Source organism: Stigmatopora argus, chromosome 14 (genome assembly GCF_051989625.1).
Source record: "Stigmatopora argus isolate UIUO_Sarg chromosome 14, RoL_Sarg_1.0, whole genome shotgun sequence".
Classification (NCBI taxonomy): Eukaryota; Metazoa; Chordata; class Actinopteri; order Syngnathiformes; family Syngnathidae; genus Stigmatopora; species Stigmatopora argus.
In genome coordinates this window covers 13,590,846-13,607,110 of record NC_135400.1, presented here as the reverse complement: position 1 = coordinate 13,607,110, position 16,265 = coordinate 13,590,846, and the positions used below count along the sequence as shown (strand labels likewise).

General features: G+C 45.3%; 5 protein-coding genes across 7 annotated transcripts in view; 4 read left to right on the top strand and 1 right to left on the bottom strand.

Annotated features, from left to right (window-relative positions):
• Positions 1 to 154: 154 nt before the first annotated feature.
• Positions 155 to 3,017, top strand: LOC144088065 (uncharacterized). Its single transcript, XM_077618278.1, has 6 exons — positions 155 to 1,641; positions 1,725 to 1,819; positions 1,956 to 2,003; positions 2,079 to 2,297; positions 2,362 to 2,713; positions 2,783 to 3,017. The coding sequence occupies exons 1-6, from the start codon at positions 579 to 581 to the stop codon at positions 2,872 to 2,874; spliced, it is 1,869 nt and encodes a 622-aa protein (XP_077474404.1). The 5' UTR covers positions 155 to 578; the 3' UTR covers positions 2,875 to 3,017.
• A 566-nt stretch (positions 3,018 to 3,583) lies between these two features.
• On the top strand, positions 3,584 to 8,602 carry LOC144088815 (serine/threonine-protein kinase pim-2-like). Of its 2 annotated transcripts, none has more exons than XM_077619498.1 (8): positions 3,584 to 3,707; positions 5,434 to 6,189; positions 7,115 to 7,209; positions 7,288 to 7,335; positions 7,430 to 7,654; positions 7,741 to 7,918; positions 7,990 to 8,163; positions 8,259 to 8,602. In XM_077619498.1, the coding sequence occupies exons 2-8, from the start codon at positions 5,463 to 5,465 to the stop codon at positions 8,348 to 8,350; spliced, it is 1,539 nt and encodes a 512-aa protein (XP_077475624.1). In that variant the 5' UTR covers positions 3,584 to 3,707; positions 5,434 to 5,462; the 3' UTR covers positions 8,351 to 8,602. The 2 variants fall into 2 exon arrangements, with proteins under 2 accessions (XP_077475624.1, XP_077475623.1); XM_077619497.1 differs by lacking the exon at positions 3,584 to 3,707 and adding an exon at positions 4,179 to 4,586.
• Positions 8,603 to 8,662: 60 nt separating this feature from the next.
• gipc1 (GIPC PDZ domain containing family, member 1) lies at positions 8,663 to 13,414 on the top strand. Its single transcript, XM_077619503.1, has 8 exons — positions 8,663 to 8,887; positions 9,211 to 9,686; positions 9,757 to 9,942; positions 10,025 to 10,205; positions 11,037 to 11,149; positions 11,226 to 11,307; positions 11,394 to 11,530; positions 12,171 to 13,414. The coding sequence occupies exons 2-8, from the start codon at positions 9,393 to 9,395 to the stop codon at positions 12,258 to 12,260; spliced, it is 1,083 nt and encodes a 360-aa protein (XP_077475629.1). The 5' UTR covers positions 8,663 to 8,887; positions 9,211 to 9,392; the 3' UTR covers positions 12,261 to 13,414.
• The window catches only part of LOC144088821 (RUN domain-containing protein 3A-like), a 9,951-nt gene continuing 6,822 nt past the window's right edge, over positions 13,137 to 16,265 (bottom strand). The window contains exons 3-11 of the mRNA XM_077619507.1: positions 15,996 to 16,129; positions 15,849 to 15,934; positions 15,632 to 15,721; positions 15,466 to 15,546; positions 15,240 to 15,405; positions 14,928 to 15,085; positions 14,419 to 14,532; positions 14,197 to 14,303; positions 13,137 to 14,115 (exon numbers count right to left, since the gene is read on the bottom strand). Of these exons, the coding sequence (XP_077475633.1) occupies positions 13,985 to 14,115; positions 14,197 to 14,303; positions 14,419 to 14,532; positions 14,928 to 15,085; positions 15,240 to 15,405; positions 15,466 to 15,546; positions 15,632 to 15,721; positions 15,849 to 15,934; positions 15,996 to 16,129 (1,067 nt within the window). The 3' untranslated portion in view covers positions 13,137 to 13,984. The remainder of the gene's footprint in view (positions 14,116 to 14,196; positions 14,304 to 14,418; positions 14,533 to 14,927; positions 15,086 to 15,239; positions 15,406 to 15,465; positions 15,547 to 15,631; positions 15,722 to 15,848; positions 15,935 to 15,995; positions 16,130 to 16,265) is intronic.
• Positions 14,782 to 16,265, top strand: part of zwi (zwilling) — a 3,158-nt gene continuing 1,674 nt past the window's right edge. For both annotated transcript variants that reach the window (XM_077619506.1, XM_077619505.1), the window contains exons 1-2: positions 14,782 to 15,079; positions 15,298 to 16,189. The gene's annotated coding sequence lies outside the window, so the exon portion shown is untranslated. The remainder of the gene's footprint in view (positions 15,080 to 15,297; positions 16,190 to 16,265) is intronic.

Below are 16,265 nucleotides of genomic sequence, written 5' to 3'. Positions count from 1 at the left end.
AGTTGTGCTTCTTTTGAATTATAATGGGCACAGAAATATCGCAAGTGGATTCTCCGTCGCCATCTAGTGTACAATTCTTGCATTACACTTCCAGGTTTGGCTCCACATGTCGTTCGTAATCCCAATTTGCGCTGTAAATGTTGCATGAAAATTTTAAAAAGCAGCGATGAAGCTGCTTGAATTTGACTTAATTGTTGGCGTCCCACCCGAATGAATATCCTTTGGTGGTTTTTAAACGCAGATACGAGTCTAGTGAGCCCATTGGTGACGTCACCCCCAGTTCCACTTTTTGGGCTTTTGTCGTGTCGGTCATTAAAAGGAGGACAACGTTGAGATTTATGACCACATAACTGACGACAATCTGATTTGCACTTAATTCTAAAGCTAATATATTTGATATAAAGTAGTGCTGCGTGAACTAAAATAAAAATAAAATTAAAAAAAAGAAAAAAAACACAGACTAGTATAACTCGGCCACAGTTACAAACATGGATGTCAACCTCCGGCCAGGTGAGTTCAATTTATTTCTGTATAATATACATTATTTTCATCACTTTATCTAATATTTCCAAATTAAAATGAAAGCTACAATGTTGTACATCACTCAAATACATTTGTCAGTTCCTACAAAACTACACAAACAAGTTCATGAGTTTCTTTTCCCAGTTGCAAGCGCCAGAGAATGCATCTCCTACACGGCTAACCGTGGAGCCAGGGACCCCAAAGACGCGATTTTAGGGCGCCGGGGGCTTCCGACCAAGAGACGCTACGACCCGTCCTTCGCTGAGGAGGCCGTGCCGCTGAAAAGAACCAAACATCTTAGCCTCCAAACCCAGCTCAGCGCCACCAAGATGTCTGTGAAATCTTCGCGAGCTAAAAGAAAGAAATGCCAGACCGGCTCCAAACTGGAGACCCTCAAACAGCGAGTCAAATCAACCAAGTTGTCCGCCAGGCCCGGACCACCCCGCGGACCCAAACAGAATCCCACCCCCAGGGCAGAGACTCTCTCTATGAAGCAACGGGTCAAAGCCACCAAGGCTTCCCTAAAGTTAAGGCCCACTAAAGGGACCAAGCGCAAAGCCGCTAGCAAATCGGAAACGCTAGTGAAGAAGCAGAGGTTTGAGACCACCACGGTGTCCGTGAAGATAGTCCCGGAAAGTCGTTCCAAATGGAAATCGAGACCCAAACCGCAGACCCTCGTGAGGAAACAACGTCAAGGGAAAACCAAAGCGCAGACCCGGATGAGAAAGCACCCGTGTCCAACAAAAGCGGTCAACGTGAGGTCGCATAGAAATAAAACCAGGCCGGGTATCCTGATTAGGAAAGCCAAGGCCAGAACCAAAATGGAGACCCTGACCCGGTATCCAGGAGATAAGGTCACCGTGGACCGGCAGCCGTGCAATCGTGGTTCTAAAAGACAACTGGAAGTCATTACAAGGAGAGAAAAGTGTAAACCCAAGTCCACCAACGCCATCCTGACGTCAAGGACCAGGACCGTCCTGACACCCCGAGGAACCAACCGGAAAGGCAACACAATACCAGATACCCTAACGAGGAGTCAGTGGCTCAAAGCCACCCAGATGTCAATGGCTCACCAGGCGGAAAAACGACTCTTACCCACAACAACAACAATTTGTCACGGTGAGCCCTTAACGGACCGACGCCGGACGCACTTGACTTGACCGGGTTCTAACCAACCTCTCAAATTTGCGTGCACTTACCAGACTCACTGAACCACAAGTATCAGCAGCTGGAGAAGATCGGCGAAGGAGGCTTCGGATCCGTCTACGCCGGTTACCGCAAAACGGATTCTTTCCCTGTAAGTACTCCAGTTCGCGTGGATTTCTTTCTGTGTGGAGTTGGCGTGTTCTCCCGGGGCTTGCGTGGGTTTTCTGCGGGTACTCTGGCTTCCTCCCACATCCCCAAAACATGCAGGCCGTCAACGTGTCTTCTAGGTGGCCATCAAACATATTCCCAAAGAAGAAGTCAAGATCATCCCCCTGGTAAGAGGAGAGTCAACGTTATATATTGTTTTTGTTTGTTTGTTTTGGCTGTTAACGTGATGGATTATCCGACAGAACATCAAAGGCAGGAAACACGACGTCCCATTGGAGGCTTTGCTCATGCTGCAGGCGTCGTGCATCAAGAACGCCGACGGCAAATCGGCCGTGGTGTCCCTGCTGGATAAATATGACTTTGATCAAGAGCTGGTGCTGGTCATGGAGAAGCCGGCGCGCTCCGTCGACCTCTTCACCTACATCGCCAGGTGTCGCCACTTTAAGGAGAAGGAGGCCAAGGTATGGGCACCGAGGCCGTCGCGGAATCTCCGGACACGCGTGGCCAATTTGTCTGCTTGGGCAGAACATCATGAGGCAGCTGGTGGACGCCGCCATCAAAATGCACGCCGTCAACGTCTTCCATCGAGATCTCAAACCGGGGAACGTTCTCCTGGAGGTCACGTACGGGGTCCCGCGGGTGCGGGTCATCGACTTCGGCTGCAGCTGCTTCGTCACCGAAGAGCCTTATCACGACTACACCGGCACCCTCTCCTACGCGCCTCCCGAGTTCGTGTTGAGGGGGACGTACAGGGCGGGGCCCACCACGGTGTGGCACCTGGGGGCCATGCTTTTCGAGCTACTGGCCGGCAGCAAGCAGTTTGACACGCTTCTCTTCATCTCGCAGATGCTCCGACTCAACCGGGTTCTGTCTCACGGTAGGTTCGTGTCGCCGGGCGGATCGCCAAGCACTAAAAGCTGACGTTTTTTAACACGTTTGTCTCCAGATTGCAAGGATTTCTTGCAGGTGTGCTTGAACCGCGACCCCAAGCAGCGGGCCACCCTGGTGCAGATCCACCAGCACCCGTGGCTCGTTTGACGGCCGGCCGAAAGGACGCTTCATTTGGACTCTGGCCGGAACGCACTTTGACTTTGCGGGATGGGGTGCCGCAGTTTTCAAGAAATGCTTGAGAAACGGTCTCATGAAGGAGCAAAAGAAACTTCAATAAAGTTTTTCCTTAAAAAAAATTACAACATAGTGCATTCTTAGAAGGGAAATATTTGATCAATTGAAAAAAAACAATTGCATTTTCTAATGTCTAAAATTTAGAGTGTGGCTCCAGTTTTCTTTCCCTAGGTCTACAATGTCTTCTGTGTCTGCTTGCTACTGCAACCAAGGGAATTTCCCGAATACGGGATGAAATAGTTGTAATCTAACTTCAGGAAGTGGCCACCTGTTGTAAGAGAGCTGGTACTACTTTAGCCAATCAAATTGGAGTATCCCGGAATGCCTTATTTTCCTCATGATGCAATTAATATCATCGTCTCACGCACTGGCTGACATCACAAAACGTCTTTTTGCGTGTTTACACATTGTAAAACATGCAAGTACCTTGCAGTCCAATTATTAATTCCATCACAGTAAATTACATAGACCACTAGTATATAGTATATCTAAATGTATAGGGTTGAAAATGAGAACTTTTATTAGACATCTTGTGATGAGGGAAAATGCATAAATATGTGATGTTTTTACCCAAGCGAATATAATGTATCCCTCCACCAACACACTATCAAATAATCAGGATCATGATCCTGGACAGCTTGTTAATTGGTTGATCATTTGATTCAGGTGTGGCAGAGGAGGGTGATATGGATAACAGACTGGAGAGGAGCCCTCGAGGACCGGAATTGGAGACCCCTGGTCTACAGGTATCAAATCCAAGTGTACTGAGCTGACAACTTTGTATAAATATAAATTGAATTCTTTTATTATCATACGAGTATATTGAGATTTAAATCTTTACCACGAAGTGCACAAATAGTAAATACGAAGACACAGGAATGCTATCATTCAAAACACCTTGACATGATTGCCATTGCCTTCAATGGCCCTAAAATAACATCGTTTTTCATAAACTTTTTCATGAAACTAAACGGGGATCGTATTGTTTAAAAGACGTCAAGATTGTGAAACGCTGAGACCAGTTTTTCACTTCCGCCCCCAAATCAGTCAAAAACAGCAAAAAACAAACAAATATAAATAAATAAATAAACAAACTCAAATCCCAACGATGATTTCCAAATCCCAGAGGAACGGACGCCTTGAACGCGTCTCGCCGCCGCGTCTAAAACAGTGGCAAACTCCAAACCAAGACACGCCCCCCTCACGTTTGAGCCAAAGAGTCTGTGATAAAGCAAGTGGTCGCCACTTGATCGCTTTGATTGGAACGTCAACAATAGAGTACAGGGCCTAAGCGCCTAAGCGCCTAAAGCCCCCCGATGGCAGCGCCTTTCCGCCGTGTGTGCAGTCGCCAGCTCGTGTCACGGCCGTCGGGCCCTTGTTCGAGTCCCGGCGGGCCGCATAGCTGCCTTTGACGTGTTTGTGATCGCAGCCCCTTTATGACTAAACTCCAGCACGCGCAAAGCACAAGCCTCTAAAACACAGTCTCGGCATTATTTGCAAAGGTTTACTCGCCGGCTCGCTTTTTTTTCCACCCGGGAAATGAGCACCGTCGGCAGGCCACAACGGCGACATGAATGTGGACAACTTCCAACCTTTTCCGTTCGTGCCGGCTAAATTCCTCCCCGGTGAGTTAGGAGAAATGTGGCTGGGTTCTCTTGCAAATCGCACACACGAGATCGAACATCGCGAGAGACTTTGATTTGTAGTGTTTCATCCCCTCGAGACAAACGGTCAAAATTGGACATGGGATGTTAACTGGCTGAGCAAATCAAGTGTTTAGGACATTGGACATTTATGTTTCTAAAGTTGATAAATGATATTTATCTTACAAACAAACAAAAACAAAAATGAATAAATGAAATCCCAAGAGCACAATGCACTCATTTCAATGGATGGCCTTTTCTTTTCAATGTATTGTATTTTTTATAGAATTATATTGTCATCATACATAGCTTTAAAAAATATGTATATGTATATATTGTTTTATTTATTTTTTATTTTTTATCTATGTATTTATTATTTTGAATTGGATCCTTAAAAAATCACTTTTTTAATAAAAAGAATATTAATATACATCTTATGTGCCATCGCAAAATACATTCTCAGACTTGAATTGAACGTCGAATGGGGTCCGCAAATCATCGTCCCGTGGGCCACCATTTTGAGACTTATGTCCTTCATGAATGGAATTAAACAAAAACATTTAAGCCTTTTTCAAATGTTTAACCTCCTATAACCTGGCGTCCACACATTTTTGGTTGTCAAAGACTATAATGTTACATTTTGGACTAAAAGGGCCTACATCATTTTTCTCAGTACAAACAACATCATGTAAAAAGATCATTCTTTGTTTTTACACTCATCAGCTCCCAATTAGCCTAAATATCAAAATGCATGCCTTGCAAGAGTTTTAGGAGGTTAAAGAACATGCATGCCACTGTAAATATTGACTTGCCACTTCTCTCCAATTAGTTACAGATCAAAGACACTTCAGCCCCTTTATGGAAGGCTGTGTACTTTTGAAAGCTGACAAAAAGGCCGTCAGAACCCGAGGCACGCCCGTCACCAAGTTTTGCGGGACCCTTTCCATCGTCGGCGAATGCAAAACGCCGGCGTCGGAGGTGGCGCAGACCAGACGGGAGACCCCCGGCACGTCCCAGAAGCCGGCTCCCGTCAAAAGAGCCAAGTGCCCCCCCGCCCAGAAACAGGAAACGGCCTCCAAGGCGCCGATCGCCGAATCGGCCGCGGCGCCGGCCAACGTGCCGCAGGCCAAACGGACTAGCAAACGTAAAGCGGCGATAAAACAAGAGTCGCTCCCGCTGGATCATTACCAACGCGTGGACAAGGTGGACGTCTCGGCCCAGCCGGCGCCGGCCAAGAGGCCCAGACGCAAGTCCAACACCAGACAGGACCCCCTGGCCAGAGAACCCACCACGGAATTGTCCGTCAAGGCCCTGCTGGCTAAAGTCCTGAACACCAAGTACGCCGCCAAACCCGAAGCGGCCGTCGGAGTCAAGAAGCCGCAGGTGGAAGTCACAGAGGTGTCCGTCAAAGCCTTACTGGCCAAACTGACCACCAAGAGGAAGTCCAGCACCAAAGCGGAAGGCCAGAAGCAAAGCAAGCAGGCCAGGACCGCCACCGCCGCCGGCGCGCAGAAGACCCCCGCCGCCATCCCGACCGCGTGCCCCTGCTGCCCGGCCGCCGTGCAACAACCCGACGCCACCAGAGGTGAGATGAAGCCATTGCGGTCCGTGTACATCATGGGTGTCGAACTCGGTCTGCATTGCGGCCCGTATTCATGCCGACCAGATTTCGTGTTTGTGTTCGGCCATAAAAAGGTAACTTGATATCCATATTGACTGGTAGGCCGGTTTAAGCGAATTGGACCTCTCTCGTTGTCAATGGCAGGCAGTCAGTCAATTTTGTGACACGCCCTTATCCACCTTTGTGGAGTTTGCATGGTCTCCCCGGACCTGCGTGGGTTTTCTCTGGGTAGTCTGGTTTCCTCCCACATTACAAAAACATGCATGCTAGGCTAGCTGGTTGAACACTCAAAACTGCCCATAGCTATGAGTGTGAGCGTGAATGGTTGTTTGTCTCCTTGTGTCCTGCGATTGGTTGGCCACCAATTCAGGGTGTCAGCTGGAATAGGCTACAGCACCCCCGCGACCCTAGTGGGGATAAAGCGGTTCAGAAAATGAGATGAGATGGGACAGCACATATTAATGAACATATTTTAAGATTGTAGCCGAGGGCTAATTTCCATATTTAGTTGTTTGTGTAGGTTGAATATAAACAGTGTCACATACTAGACATGCAGTTTATTATTATTATTATTTAACCTTTTCCAGGTTACTTCCTATTGGTTTTGGACCATTTTTAGGTGCCTTACTAATGCATTGGCTGCCATTGTTGTGACTGCAGGGGGATAGAAATTGAGGAAAGTGCAATAGTGTGCTCAGATTTTTAGTTTTACAGCACCCGTGTCAAAAAAAAAAGAAAAAAAAAACATTTAATTCTGGATGCACAGTATGAGTATGAATGACCTCCCATCTGCCACCCCAGATGTACATTCTCCACCGTCTCAAATCCAGAGTCTGGTTGCCCAATTCGTCGTCAATCAAATTCCCAATCGTGATTTTTGCATTCCCAGCCCTGTTCGCGCAGAAATATCAGCAGTTGGAGAAGCTCGGAGAAGGAGGCTTCGGATCCGTCTACGCCGGTTACAGGAAAAGCGACTGTTTTCCCGTAAGTCTTCTTCACCGCCAAAAGTCAGGCACACGCAAATGTCAATTCATCTACTTAACGTGGCATTCTATCTCATAGGTGGCTATCAAATACATCCCCATAGAAAAAGTGGAAAGCGTTTTTTTGGTGGGTATTTTAATAAAGAGCCCACTTGGCCTTTGTCAGCTAATACATACATTTTGATGCAGTTCATCTACATAGTGCCTCTTCTATGTTCTAGTACATAAATGGAAAGATCCAGAAGGTTCCCTTAGAAGCTTGGCTCATGCTCCAAGCGTCCTCGTTAAAGAACCCCGACGGTTCCTCGGCGGTCGTCCTCCTCTTGGACACCTACGACATGGAGAAGGAGCTGGTTCTAGTCATGGAGAGACCGGTTCCGTCTGTGGACCTCTTCACGTTTAGAACCAAATACAAACTCGGGCCCTTGGAGGAGTACGAAGCCAGGGTAGAGAAAAGTCCAAATCCCGTCAATTGGAGTCAACAAGTCAAGAAAGAAAACCCAAATGCGTCTTTGTGCGTTTTTTTACCCAGAACATCATGAAGCAACTGGTGGACGCCGCCATCAAAATGCACGCCGTCAACGTCTTCCATCGGGACCTGAAGCAGAGGAACATCCTCCTGGAGGCCACCTTTAGCCTCCCCCGAGTTCGCCTAATAGACTTTGGCTGCAGCTGCTTTGTCAACGAAGAACCGTATCGAGAATATGCCGGTGAAGTTATTTTCCCGTCCGTGGAACAATGGCCGTTTGGCACGTGTGCTTAGGTATGTTTTTGGCTTTAGGAACCTTACGGTACGCCCCTCCAGAGTACGTCTTCAAGAGGCCGTACAAGGCCGGTCCGGCCACCGTATGGCAGCTGGGAGCGCTGCTTTTCGAATTATTGGATGGGACCGAACGGTTTGACACCCTCATGTTCCTTTTTAAGGGGCTCACGTTGAACCGGGTGCTGTCACAAGGTAAAAAAAATGATTAGACGGCCATTTTTCTGCCGTCTTGAAGTACGCATCACCTTAAAATTTTCAAGCTCACAGCTATTTTTGCTTCCTCTCAGATTGTAAAGACTTCTTATGGATCTGCTTGACGTCAGATATGGATCAGCGAGCCACCCTGGAGCAGATGCAGTGGCACCCGTGGCTTCTTTGATTTTTTTTTTTTACCCACACAAAACACCCCCAAGATGAAGAAAAATGAATTTGGCAGTTTAACAAACATTTACTCTGCCAAATCATAAGCAGCTGATTGGTGTGGGATTTTTCCCTTTTTTTATTTTTATTTTGTTTTGCTTTTAAAAAAAAATCTTTCCGGAAGGACATCCCTTATGTTAAAATCTGGAACGTTCAAGTATTTATGCTGGCATAACTACACGAATTTTTATTAAAACTTTGATGTGACGTGCCCCTCGTAAAAAGAATGAAATTCGTCATAGCTCATATTTCCCGAGTGATCTCGAACGCATCAAGGCTCCACCCCTGACAAGGCTGGAAAGCTAAACGCTAATCATCCACAGCCGCATACTAGCAACCAAACAACACATTTTTCTTGCTAAATTGTCTCTTTCAAACCTCGTCGGGATTAACTAAAAGTCATCACCGGGTTGTCAAATTCTTATTTTGTTGGCATCTTCACTGCAGGGACTTCCTTTTAAGGGAACTGGCTAACAACACTTGGCTAAAAACTCGGGTAAGACTTGACTACCGTGTCGTGTGTATCCAGCCTGTGCTCAGCATTAAAAATTAAATTAACTAACTTCAACGAGGACTTTAGTTTTAATATACCTGGTCTTATTTAAATTACAAGTCTGCAATTGCGGTTTTTTTTCCGGACATTTTTTGCTACGCTTGCTAGTTAGCGTGCTAACTGACAAGGCAGGTGTGGAATTCGCAGCTCATTATGACCAAAACAAAAAGATAATAATAATACTCGCAGAGCAACCTAAGGTGCTTTTGCGGTGTTTATGCATCAAAGGGAACTTATTACACGTTGCATCATTGTTTTTTCTGTAGCTAACGGCAACCCACGGAATCACTACTGGACTTGAGTTCTACTTCTCTGATGTGTGGATTTGTGGGTCCACTTCCTGGACCTTTAAGACAGCCCTCGAGCTCGTCTGAAGCACTTGGACCCCACTGTGACGTAGACCCCCGACGCCCCCGTTGCTAGGACCGCAGCTGTCAAAAAGACCGCCATGCCCCTGGGTTTGGGAAGAAGGAAGAAGGCGTCGCCGTTGGTGGAGAACGAGGAAGCGGAACCCATCCGCGCCGGGCTCAACGTGGAGGGTTTGGATGGCGAGGTGGTGGTGGGCCTGGGCGACGGCGCCGCCTCGGAGGGGCTGCCCCCGCCGCCCGGCGGCATGCGGCCGAGACTCATCTTCCACACGCAACTGGCACACGGCAGCCCCACCGGACGCATCGAGGGGTTCAGCAACGTGCGAGAGCTCTACGCCAAGATCGGCGAAGCCTTCGGCATCCCGTCGGCCGAGGTGAGTCTTCGGACGGAAGGTTTGGAAAAACCCAAAGGAACCTAAAGCCACTCTTCTCTCCCCTTAATAGGTGATGTTTTGCACGTTGAACACTCACAAGGTGGACATGGACAAACTGTTGGGAGGCCAGATTGGCTTAGAAGACTTTATATTTGCCCACATTAAAGGCCAAAAGAAAGAAATTGAAGTGTTCAAAGGGGAAGACGCGCTCGGCCTGACCATCACTGACAACGGAGCGGGTTATGCTTTTATTAAGGTGAGCTAATTTGGAGCAAAAATCTGCGGCAAAGTACACAAACAAACCATTGATGATTTTTTTTGGGTATCCCTTTCATCAGAGAATCCGTGAGGGCAGCGTCATCCACCAGATCCAGGTGATTAACGTGGGCGACATGATCGAGTCCATCAACGGCCAGCGCCTGATTGGCTGTCGACACTACGAGGTGGCCAAGATGCTCAAGGAGCTGCCCAAGGGCAAGGATTTCACCATCAAGCTGGTGGAGCCACTTAAAGCTTTTGGTAGGTGATAAATACGATAAGGGTAAATTTCTATATGTCACAATCTAATATACTAGATATAAAACCAAAATACGGATTGGCTGGTCCGTAATTGTGGCTATGTTTACAACCTCAAAATTAATATTTATTTTTCAACTTATTCCCTGAGTTGGAGACTAATCAATATTGACTCATTTATTTATTTTAGATTAATTTTTCAATAAAAACAGTCAAGGGAAAGAAATGGTAGAATTCTCATTCAGTCTTATTTCGATGCAAAACACCGTCTTATAGTCGGCCCAATACGGTATTTTCGTAACATGATGAAAATTGACGAAGGATTTGATGATGATTAGCTGTGTATATATCGTTAGAACGTACAGCACGTGTCAGTGGCGGTCTGGGGGCCAAATCTGGCCCGCCGCAGCATTTTGTGTGGCCTGGGAAAGTAAATCATGAGTGCCGACTTTCTGTTTTAGGATCAAATTAAAATGAAGAGTATAGATGTATATTACATTTCCTGATTTTCCCCCTTTTAAATCAATAATTTTATTTTTTTAGTCAATTTTTTCTGTGTTTTTAGTTCAAAAATCATTTTGTAAAATCTAACAAATATATTTTAAAAAAGCAAAAATAAACATTGTTTTAGATCTATAAAAAACTGAATATTCAGGGATTTTAATCCAGTTCTTTTAATCCATTTATTTAAAAAAATCTAAATATATCTAAAATGGTCCGGCCCACATGAAATCGAGTTGACGTTAACGCGGCCCGCGAACCAACCCGAGTCTGACACCCCTGACGTACAGCATTGCTGTCTTCCATCAATCACTGTCCCTTGGGTGTGTGCAGATATGATCAGTCAGAGGTCTGGGGGCTCCAGGTCATCGTCAGGGGTCCAGCTAGGCTCCGGCAGGGGGACTTTGCGGCTACGCTCCAAGGGTCCAGCTACCGTAGAGGAAGTGGTAAGCTTAAATGGCAAGACTAAAGTGTCTTTTTGTTGTTGTTGTTGAATTTTTGAATGTTTGTCCCCCACCTCAGCCCTCTGCTTTTGAGGAAAAAGCCATCGAGAAGGTCGACGACTTGCTGGAAAGCTACATGGGCATCCGAGACAGCGAGCTAGGTACATGACAAGGCGGGATTTTGACCTGGTTTCTTTTTTTGGACTCCAGTTTAAAAAAAAAAGCTAATTTATTCATTCCCATCTAGCGGCTACCATGGTGGAGCTGGGCAAAGACAAAAAGAACCCCGACGAGTTCGCCGAGGCTCTGGACGAGACGCTGGGCGACTTCGCCTTCCCGGACGAGTTCGTCTTCGACGTGTGGGGCGCCATCGGAGACGCCAAGGTGGGACGCGTGTGAGCGGCGCGGGACCGACGGAACCCGGCGGACTTGTACGTGTGTGTGTGTTCGCTACTCGGAAACGCTGCACAAATGTTTGTTTTCGTTCACGATACTGTACACTCATGCTGTTTGTTTGTTATTTTCTTAGTGGAGAGACTTTTCTCCAACAATATTCTCAAAAGTGCTTATTTTATTTTAGTCTCGTCTTCCCGTGGTTCCCACCCATCAAGGAATATTAAGGCCACTCCAAAAATAATCACTGTCGATAGAATTTCTACAATAATCATAATATAATGATAAAAGTGACTGTTACAAGAGTAAAGTTAGAAGTAAATCAATTCTTTTTTTAGGAACAATTAGTCTACAGACTTAGGAATTTAAAAACAAACGGAAAAAATAAAAAATGGGAAAAAAGCATTGTGCAGAAAATATAAAAAATATAAAAATAGAAACAACCACAAAGAAGGATAAAAGATACACGACTCAGTATTGTTGAATGTACTACTAAATGTGTTACTGCCAAATTGGTTCTCAAACTTTGATGCCTTTTTGTCGGCCTATTAATGACATTTCAACCAGTTTAGTTATGGTTTTTTTGTTATATTGAGAATTAGATTTCATTTCAAACATTCAATCATTTCAGGAATTGTGCCAAACTGCTGCTTTTTGGGAACTTGACTGCCACTCTGACTACTGCTCGTTATGCAACTCGGAACAAAAAAGTAAGCCTTGACGATATTTTGTATCTTAAAAAGCTCACAAATCGGGTTATGCACTTATTATTTTTTTGACAATAGGTTTAGACTTGAGAAAAAGCGCATCTTAATTTCATCTAAAAAAGTGTATTCTCCTAAATTTGTGTTATTCTAAACTTGCTATTTTCCCCGCACAGCCTTTTTTTTTTTTAAACCTTAATGCAGTGATATTACAATGATTTGGAATAGCCAATAATTTCCATCCATTGGCTTAAAAAAACTGCAAATAAGCAGTGTAGGTCAAGAACTGTGATTTTGTGCGCATCCACCGTAAACCTTATTTAAATATTACTTTATCCTCAAAAATACAACCGGTATAAGTTTTGAAAAAAAAAAAGTTAGGATGCTTTAATGTTGCTTATGCCAGTAATATTCCTTTACGGGTTTGAACATTGTCGACGAACTTGGCCAAGTTGCCTAATGTTGACGTTCTCCATTGGGCAGCAAAGTTACTCCCGCAGGAAGATTTTTCTTCGCTCGGTAACACTTCTTCCTCTGAGGTTTTATAGTTCAACTTGCATGGCACGCACCCGCACTTGCAACGTAAACAGAAGTCGATATTCCATCGTCGTGGTGACGTTTTCTCCCGATCCGAGACGACAAATATTGTATCTGTAGTGTTGTTTTGTATACGTAGCCTCTCCACTTTTTGTCATGCGAGCATGTTTGTTTTTGTTGTTTTTTTTTCTCTCTTCAAAGCTGCTGTATTTTATTTGCAGAGGAAACAAGTGGTGTCAAAGAGGTGGTCATGTATAAATTATAGCTTGCCTAGTTGTGTTGCAAATGGCACATTCCATTGCTGACAAGGTGACTGCAGTTTTAGTTTCTCTAGCTAATTTATATAGACACTGGTGTTAGGCTTTTAATTGTGTTTATTTGGGGACAGATGCAGTTGTTCCCTTGCAGTTTTTTTATGCTAGTGTTTTCATCAAGTGATCGGTGATTTGAAAGGAGGTAGTGTGTTTTCTAAGCCCCCGTGGGCAGCGTATTTGGACGCTGAAGGAGAATTCTGTAGCTGTTTTTGTCCATTCACCCTTTGGAGATGATGTTACTGAACACTCATTGACGACCAATGTGACTTTGTCCAATTATAATGCAGTTCTAATCTAAAGCCACGTCTTGCTTTCCATTATGTTGCTTTTGTCTCCTTTTTTTCTCACCTAAACACACTCCCGTTCTTTTGACTGTCTCTCGTCGTAGTGGCGTTTGAAGCGTTAAAAAGCATCGTTGCCGTTTTGGAGGCGGGGCTATTCACGGCAGCCGTTTTGTTCCGTGCTCCGATCCACAAGAGAAAAAAAAAGACATGATTTTTTCTCTTTTGAAATAAGTTTCTTTGGCGAAACCTTTTTTTATGATTTGAAGGACACATTTTTTTTGCAAAACACCAGTTTTTTTTCCTCATTTGAAAGAAGTTTCCTTTGCAAAACAAATTTAGTTTTGCCATGATTCTAACTCTGTAGTGTTGCGTCACATCCAAAGATGCGTGTTTGTTTTTGGTTTTACAGTATTGGGGATTGGATTGGATTGGTCTGATGTCCAAAGTAAAATAAAATTGTTGCAGAGAGGGAGACAGAGATAGAAAGAAAGACGAGGCAAGGATAATCATGAACAGAATTCCTGCTGTACATTCAAGGAGACATAGCCGGTTGGCCCTGCTGGGATGGGGGGCAGCGAGGGGTTTGGGCAAGTGGGGAGTGTCCTCCTAGCTGGGAGAAAGCGCGGGGCTGATGTTGACCAGACATTCGCTGGACTTGAGACTGGTCAGCGACTTGGAGCTGGGCAGTGATGCCAGAGAGCCACAAAGACCCAACATGGACGGTGTGTCGTCTTTCCCTGAAACAATAAATGTTTGGGATCCAAAATTGATTGAAATGCAGATTATAGGTGGCATCTAAAGCAGTCATTCTTCATTACCTGCTGAAGTCCAGGCGGCGTCTCCGTTCTGCTTGTCGTCCGTCCTCTGAGAGTCCGAGTTGAGGCTGAGCTCGGCAGAAAGTTGCTCCATGCTGTGGAAACTCCTCCTGCGAAAACCGCAAGTAAACATCCATTCTCCATTTTAGGGATCTTTTCGTTAGGTTTCTTTCATCCGTGCTGGTTTTTTTTTTTTTCCATGTGTTTGAGATATCGTTTGGGTACCTGCGGAAGAGTTTGACATCACCCTGGTGGTCAGAGACGGTGGTCCATTGATTGATAAGTGGGATGGAAAGGTTTTTTCCAAGGTGGGAGGAGTCACAAGGCATTAGAGATGAGCTTCAGGAGAGACAGACAGAAAGACAGCAATAATCATTACTGACGTTAACGGAAACTATCATTAGTGCCGTAAGATAGCAGTCTTAGCATCTTAGCTTTGTCGCAGTGTGTAAATGTACTGCAAGTGAACTTTAATGCCAAATTAATTACAGTAATCCCTCGATTATTGCGTTCACTCATCGCGAATTCACTACGTTGCGATTTTTTCCGCTATTAAAAATATATATATATATATATATATATATATATATATATATATATTTTAAAGTTAAACTTGACTGATGCACTACTTGGCCCTAATGCTAGCAAACAATCCTCCAGCCGGGAGCAAAATAAATGACCCAGTTTTAACGGCATGGTGTAGTAAATATGAAAGGTAGAGGAGATTGTCTCACAGCTGAGCCTGCAGCTCCAGCACGACGGCCTCCAGCTCCTTCTTTTCACGCTGACTCTGCAAGGTCAGCTCGTCCACTTTGGCCCTCAGACATTTGTTCTCCGTTTCCACGTTCTTCAGCTGGGACTCGCGAAGGCGTACCAGCTCCTCCAGGTAGCCCTGTACGCAAAACCCATTTAAACACTCAACATTTACATTTTTTTTTCATGTAAATTGCTGCAAAAAAACGTTAGTTTCCGTAGTCAATGAGTTGTCATTTTTCATTGGTCCATAATCCAAGCTACTAATATCTTCTTTGCGTTGTTGTGTTCACCTTCTGGGCGTACACGATCTTAAATCTCTGCTCCATCTTGCGGCACTTGTTGCTCCAGCTCTCCTCGTCGGTCACCAACGGGATGTAAGGATGCTCGGGGACGCTCTCCTCGCTGTTGCTGCTGTCCACGCTACGCCGGTCATCCTCGTCGCTCAGGCAGTCGTAGCTATCGAGGAACGGCGAATGCTAGCCACACGTGCTAATCCAAAGACATCCGTATCCTTACCTTTGAGTGAACTTTAGATAGGGCGTGTAATCGATCACCGCCGGCGACTTGCCATCCAGCGTTTCCCCTTTTAGGCAAAAACTACACGGGCGAAATGTAAATTGGCATCCAGTTGAAGGATTCCCAATTGGAGACGTTTGGGCTTAACGTTGAGATGAAAAATAACCTGAAGTCAATGGCACTCAGTCCAATGAGCATGCCAGTCAGCACCGTGGCTTCCTCTCTCAGCATGATGGCGCCGTCATCGTAGAACCTCCTGTAAACACAAAACTGGTGTTAAAATCTTTGGAGGGAAAAAAAAATAAAAAAAATATTCAAATCTGTTTTTTTTGCCCACAAATGCTAAAGATCTGGCAACCCAGGGCTTGTGAATTACAGTGCACCTTGTCGTCCTGGTGTCCCTGAGGGCAGTGGACACGTATTCCGACAGACGTTTCTCCATCAGCGCCACTCGAATCCAAGCCCGTCCCTGAGAAGAACAAAGTCAAGAAATGCGAGGGAGGCGCGCACTCGAACCCGCAGATCCTCGCCTTGGCTCGGGACGTGCTGATGTTCTCAATGTTCTCAATGCTGGAGATGCAGTTGTTCTGAACCTTCCCACAGGCCAAGCGGAGGTACTCCCAGAAGCTGCGTTGTCCATCTGAGCTGAACCAGCTGGCAGAACCTGCTTGGCAACAATGGAGAAACAAAAAACTGGTCAAAGTAGACACACTCCTTCCAGTATGTAAGTACTAGGTCAAAAAGTCAAACTTTGGTTTTGAATCCTTTCTTTAAAAGCAAATATTTGCCATCTTTTATAA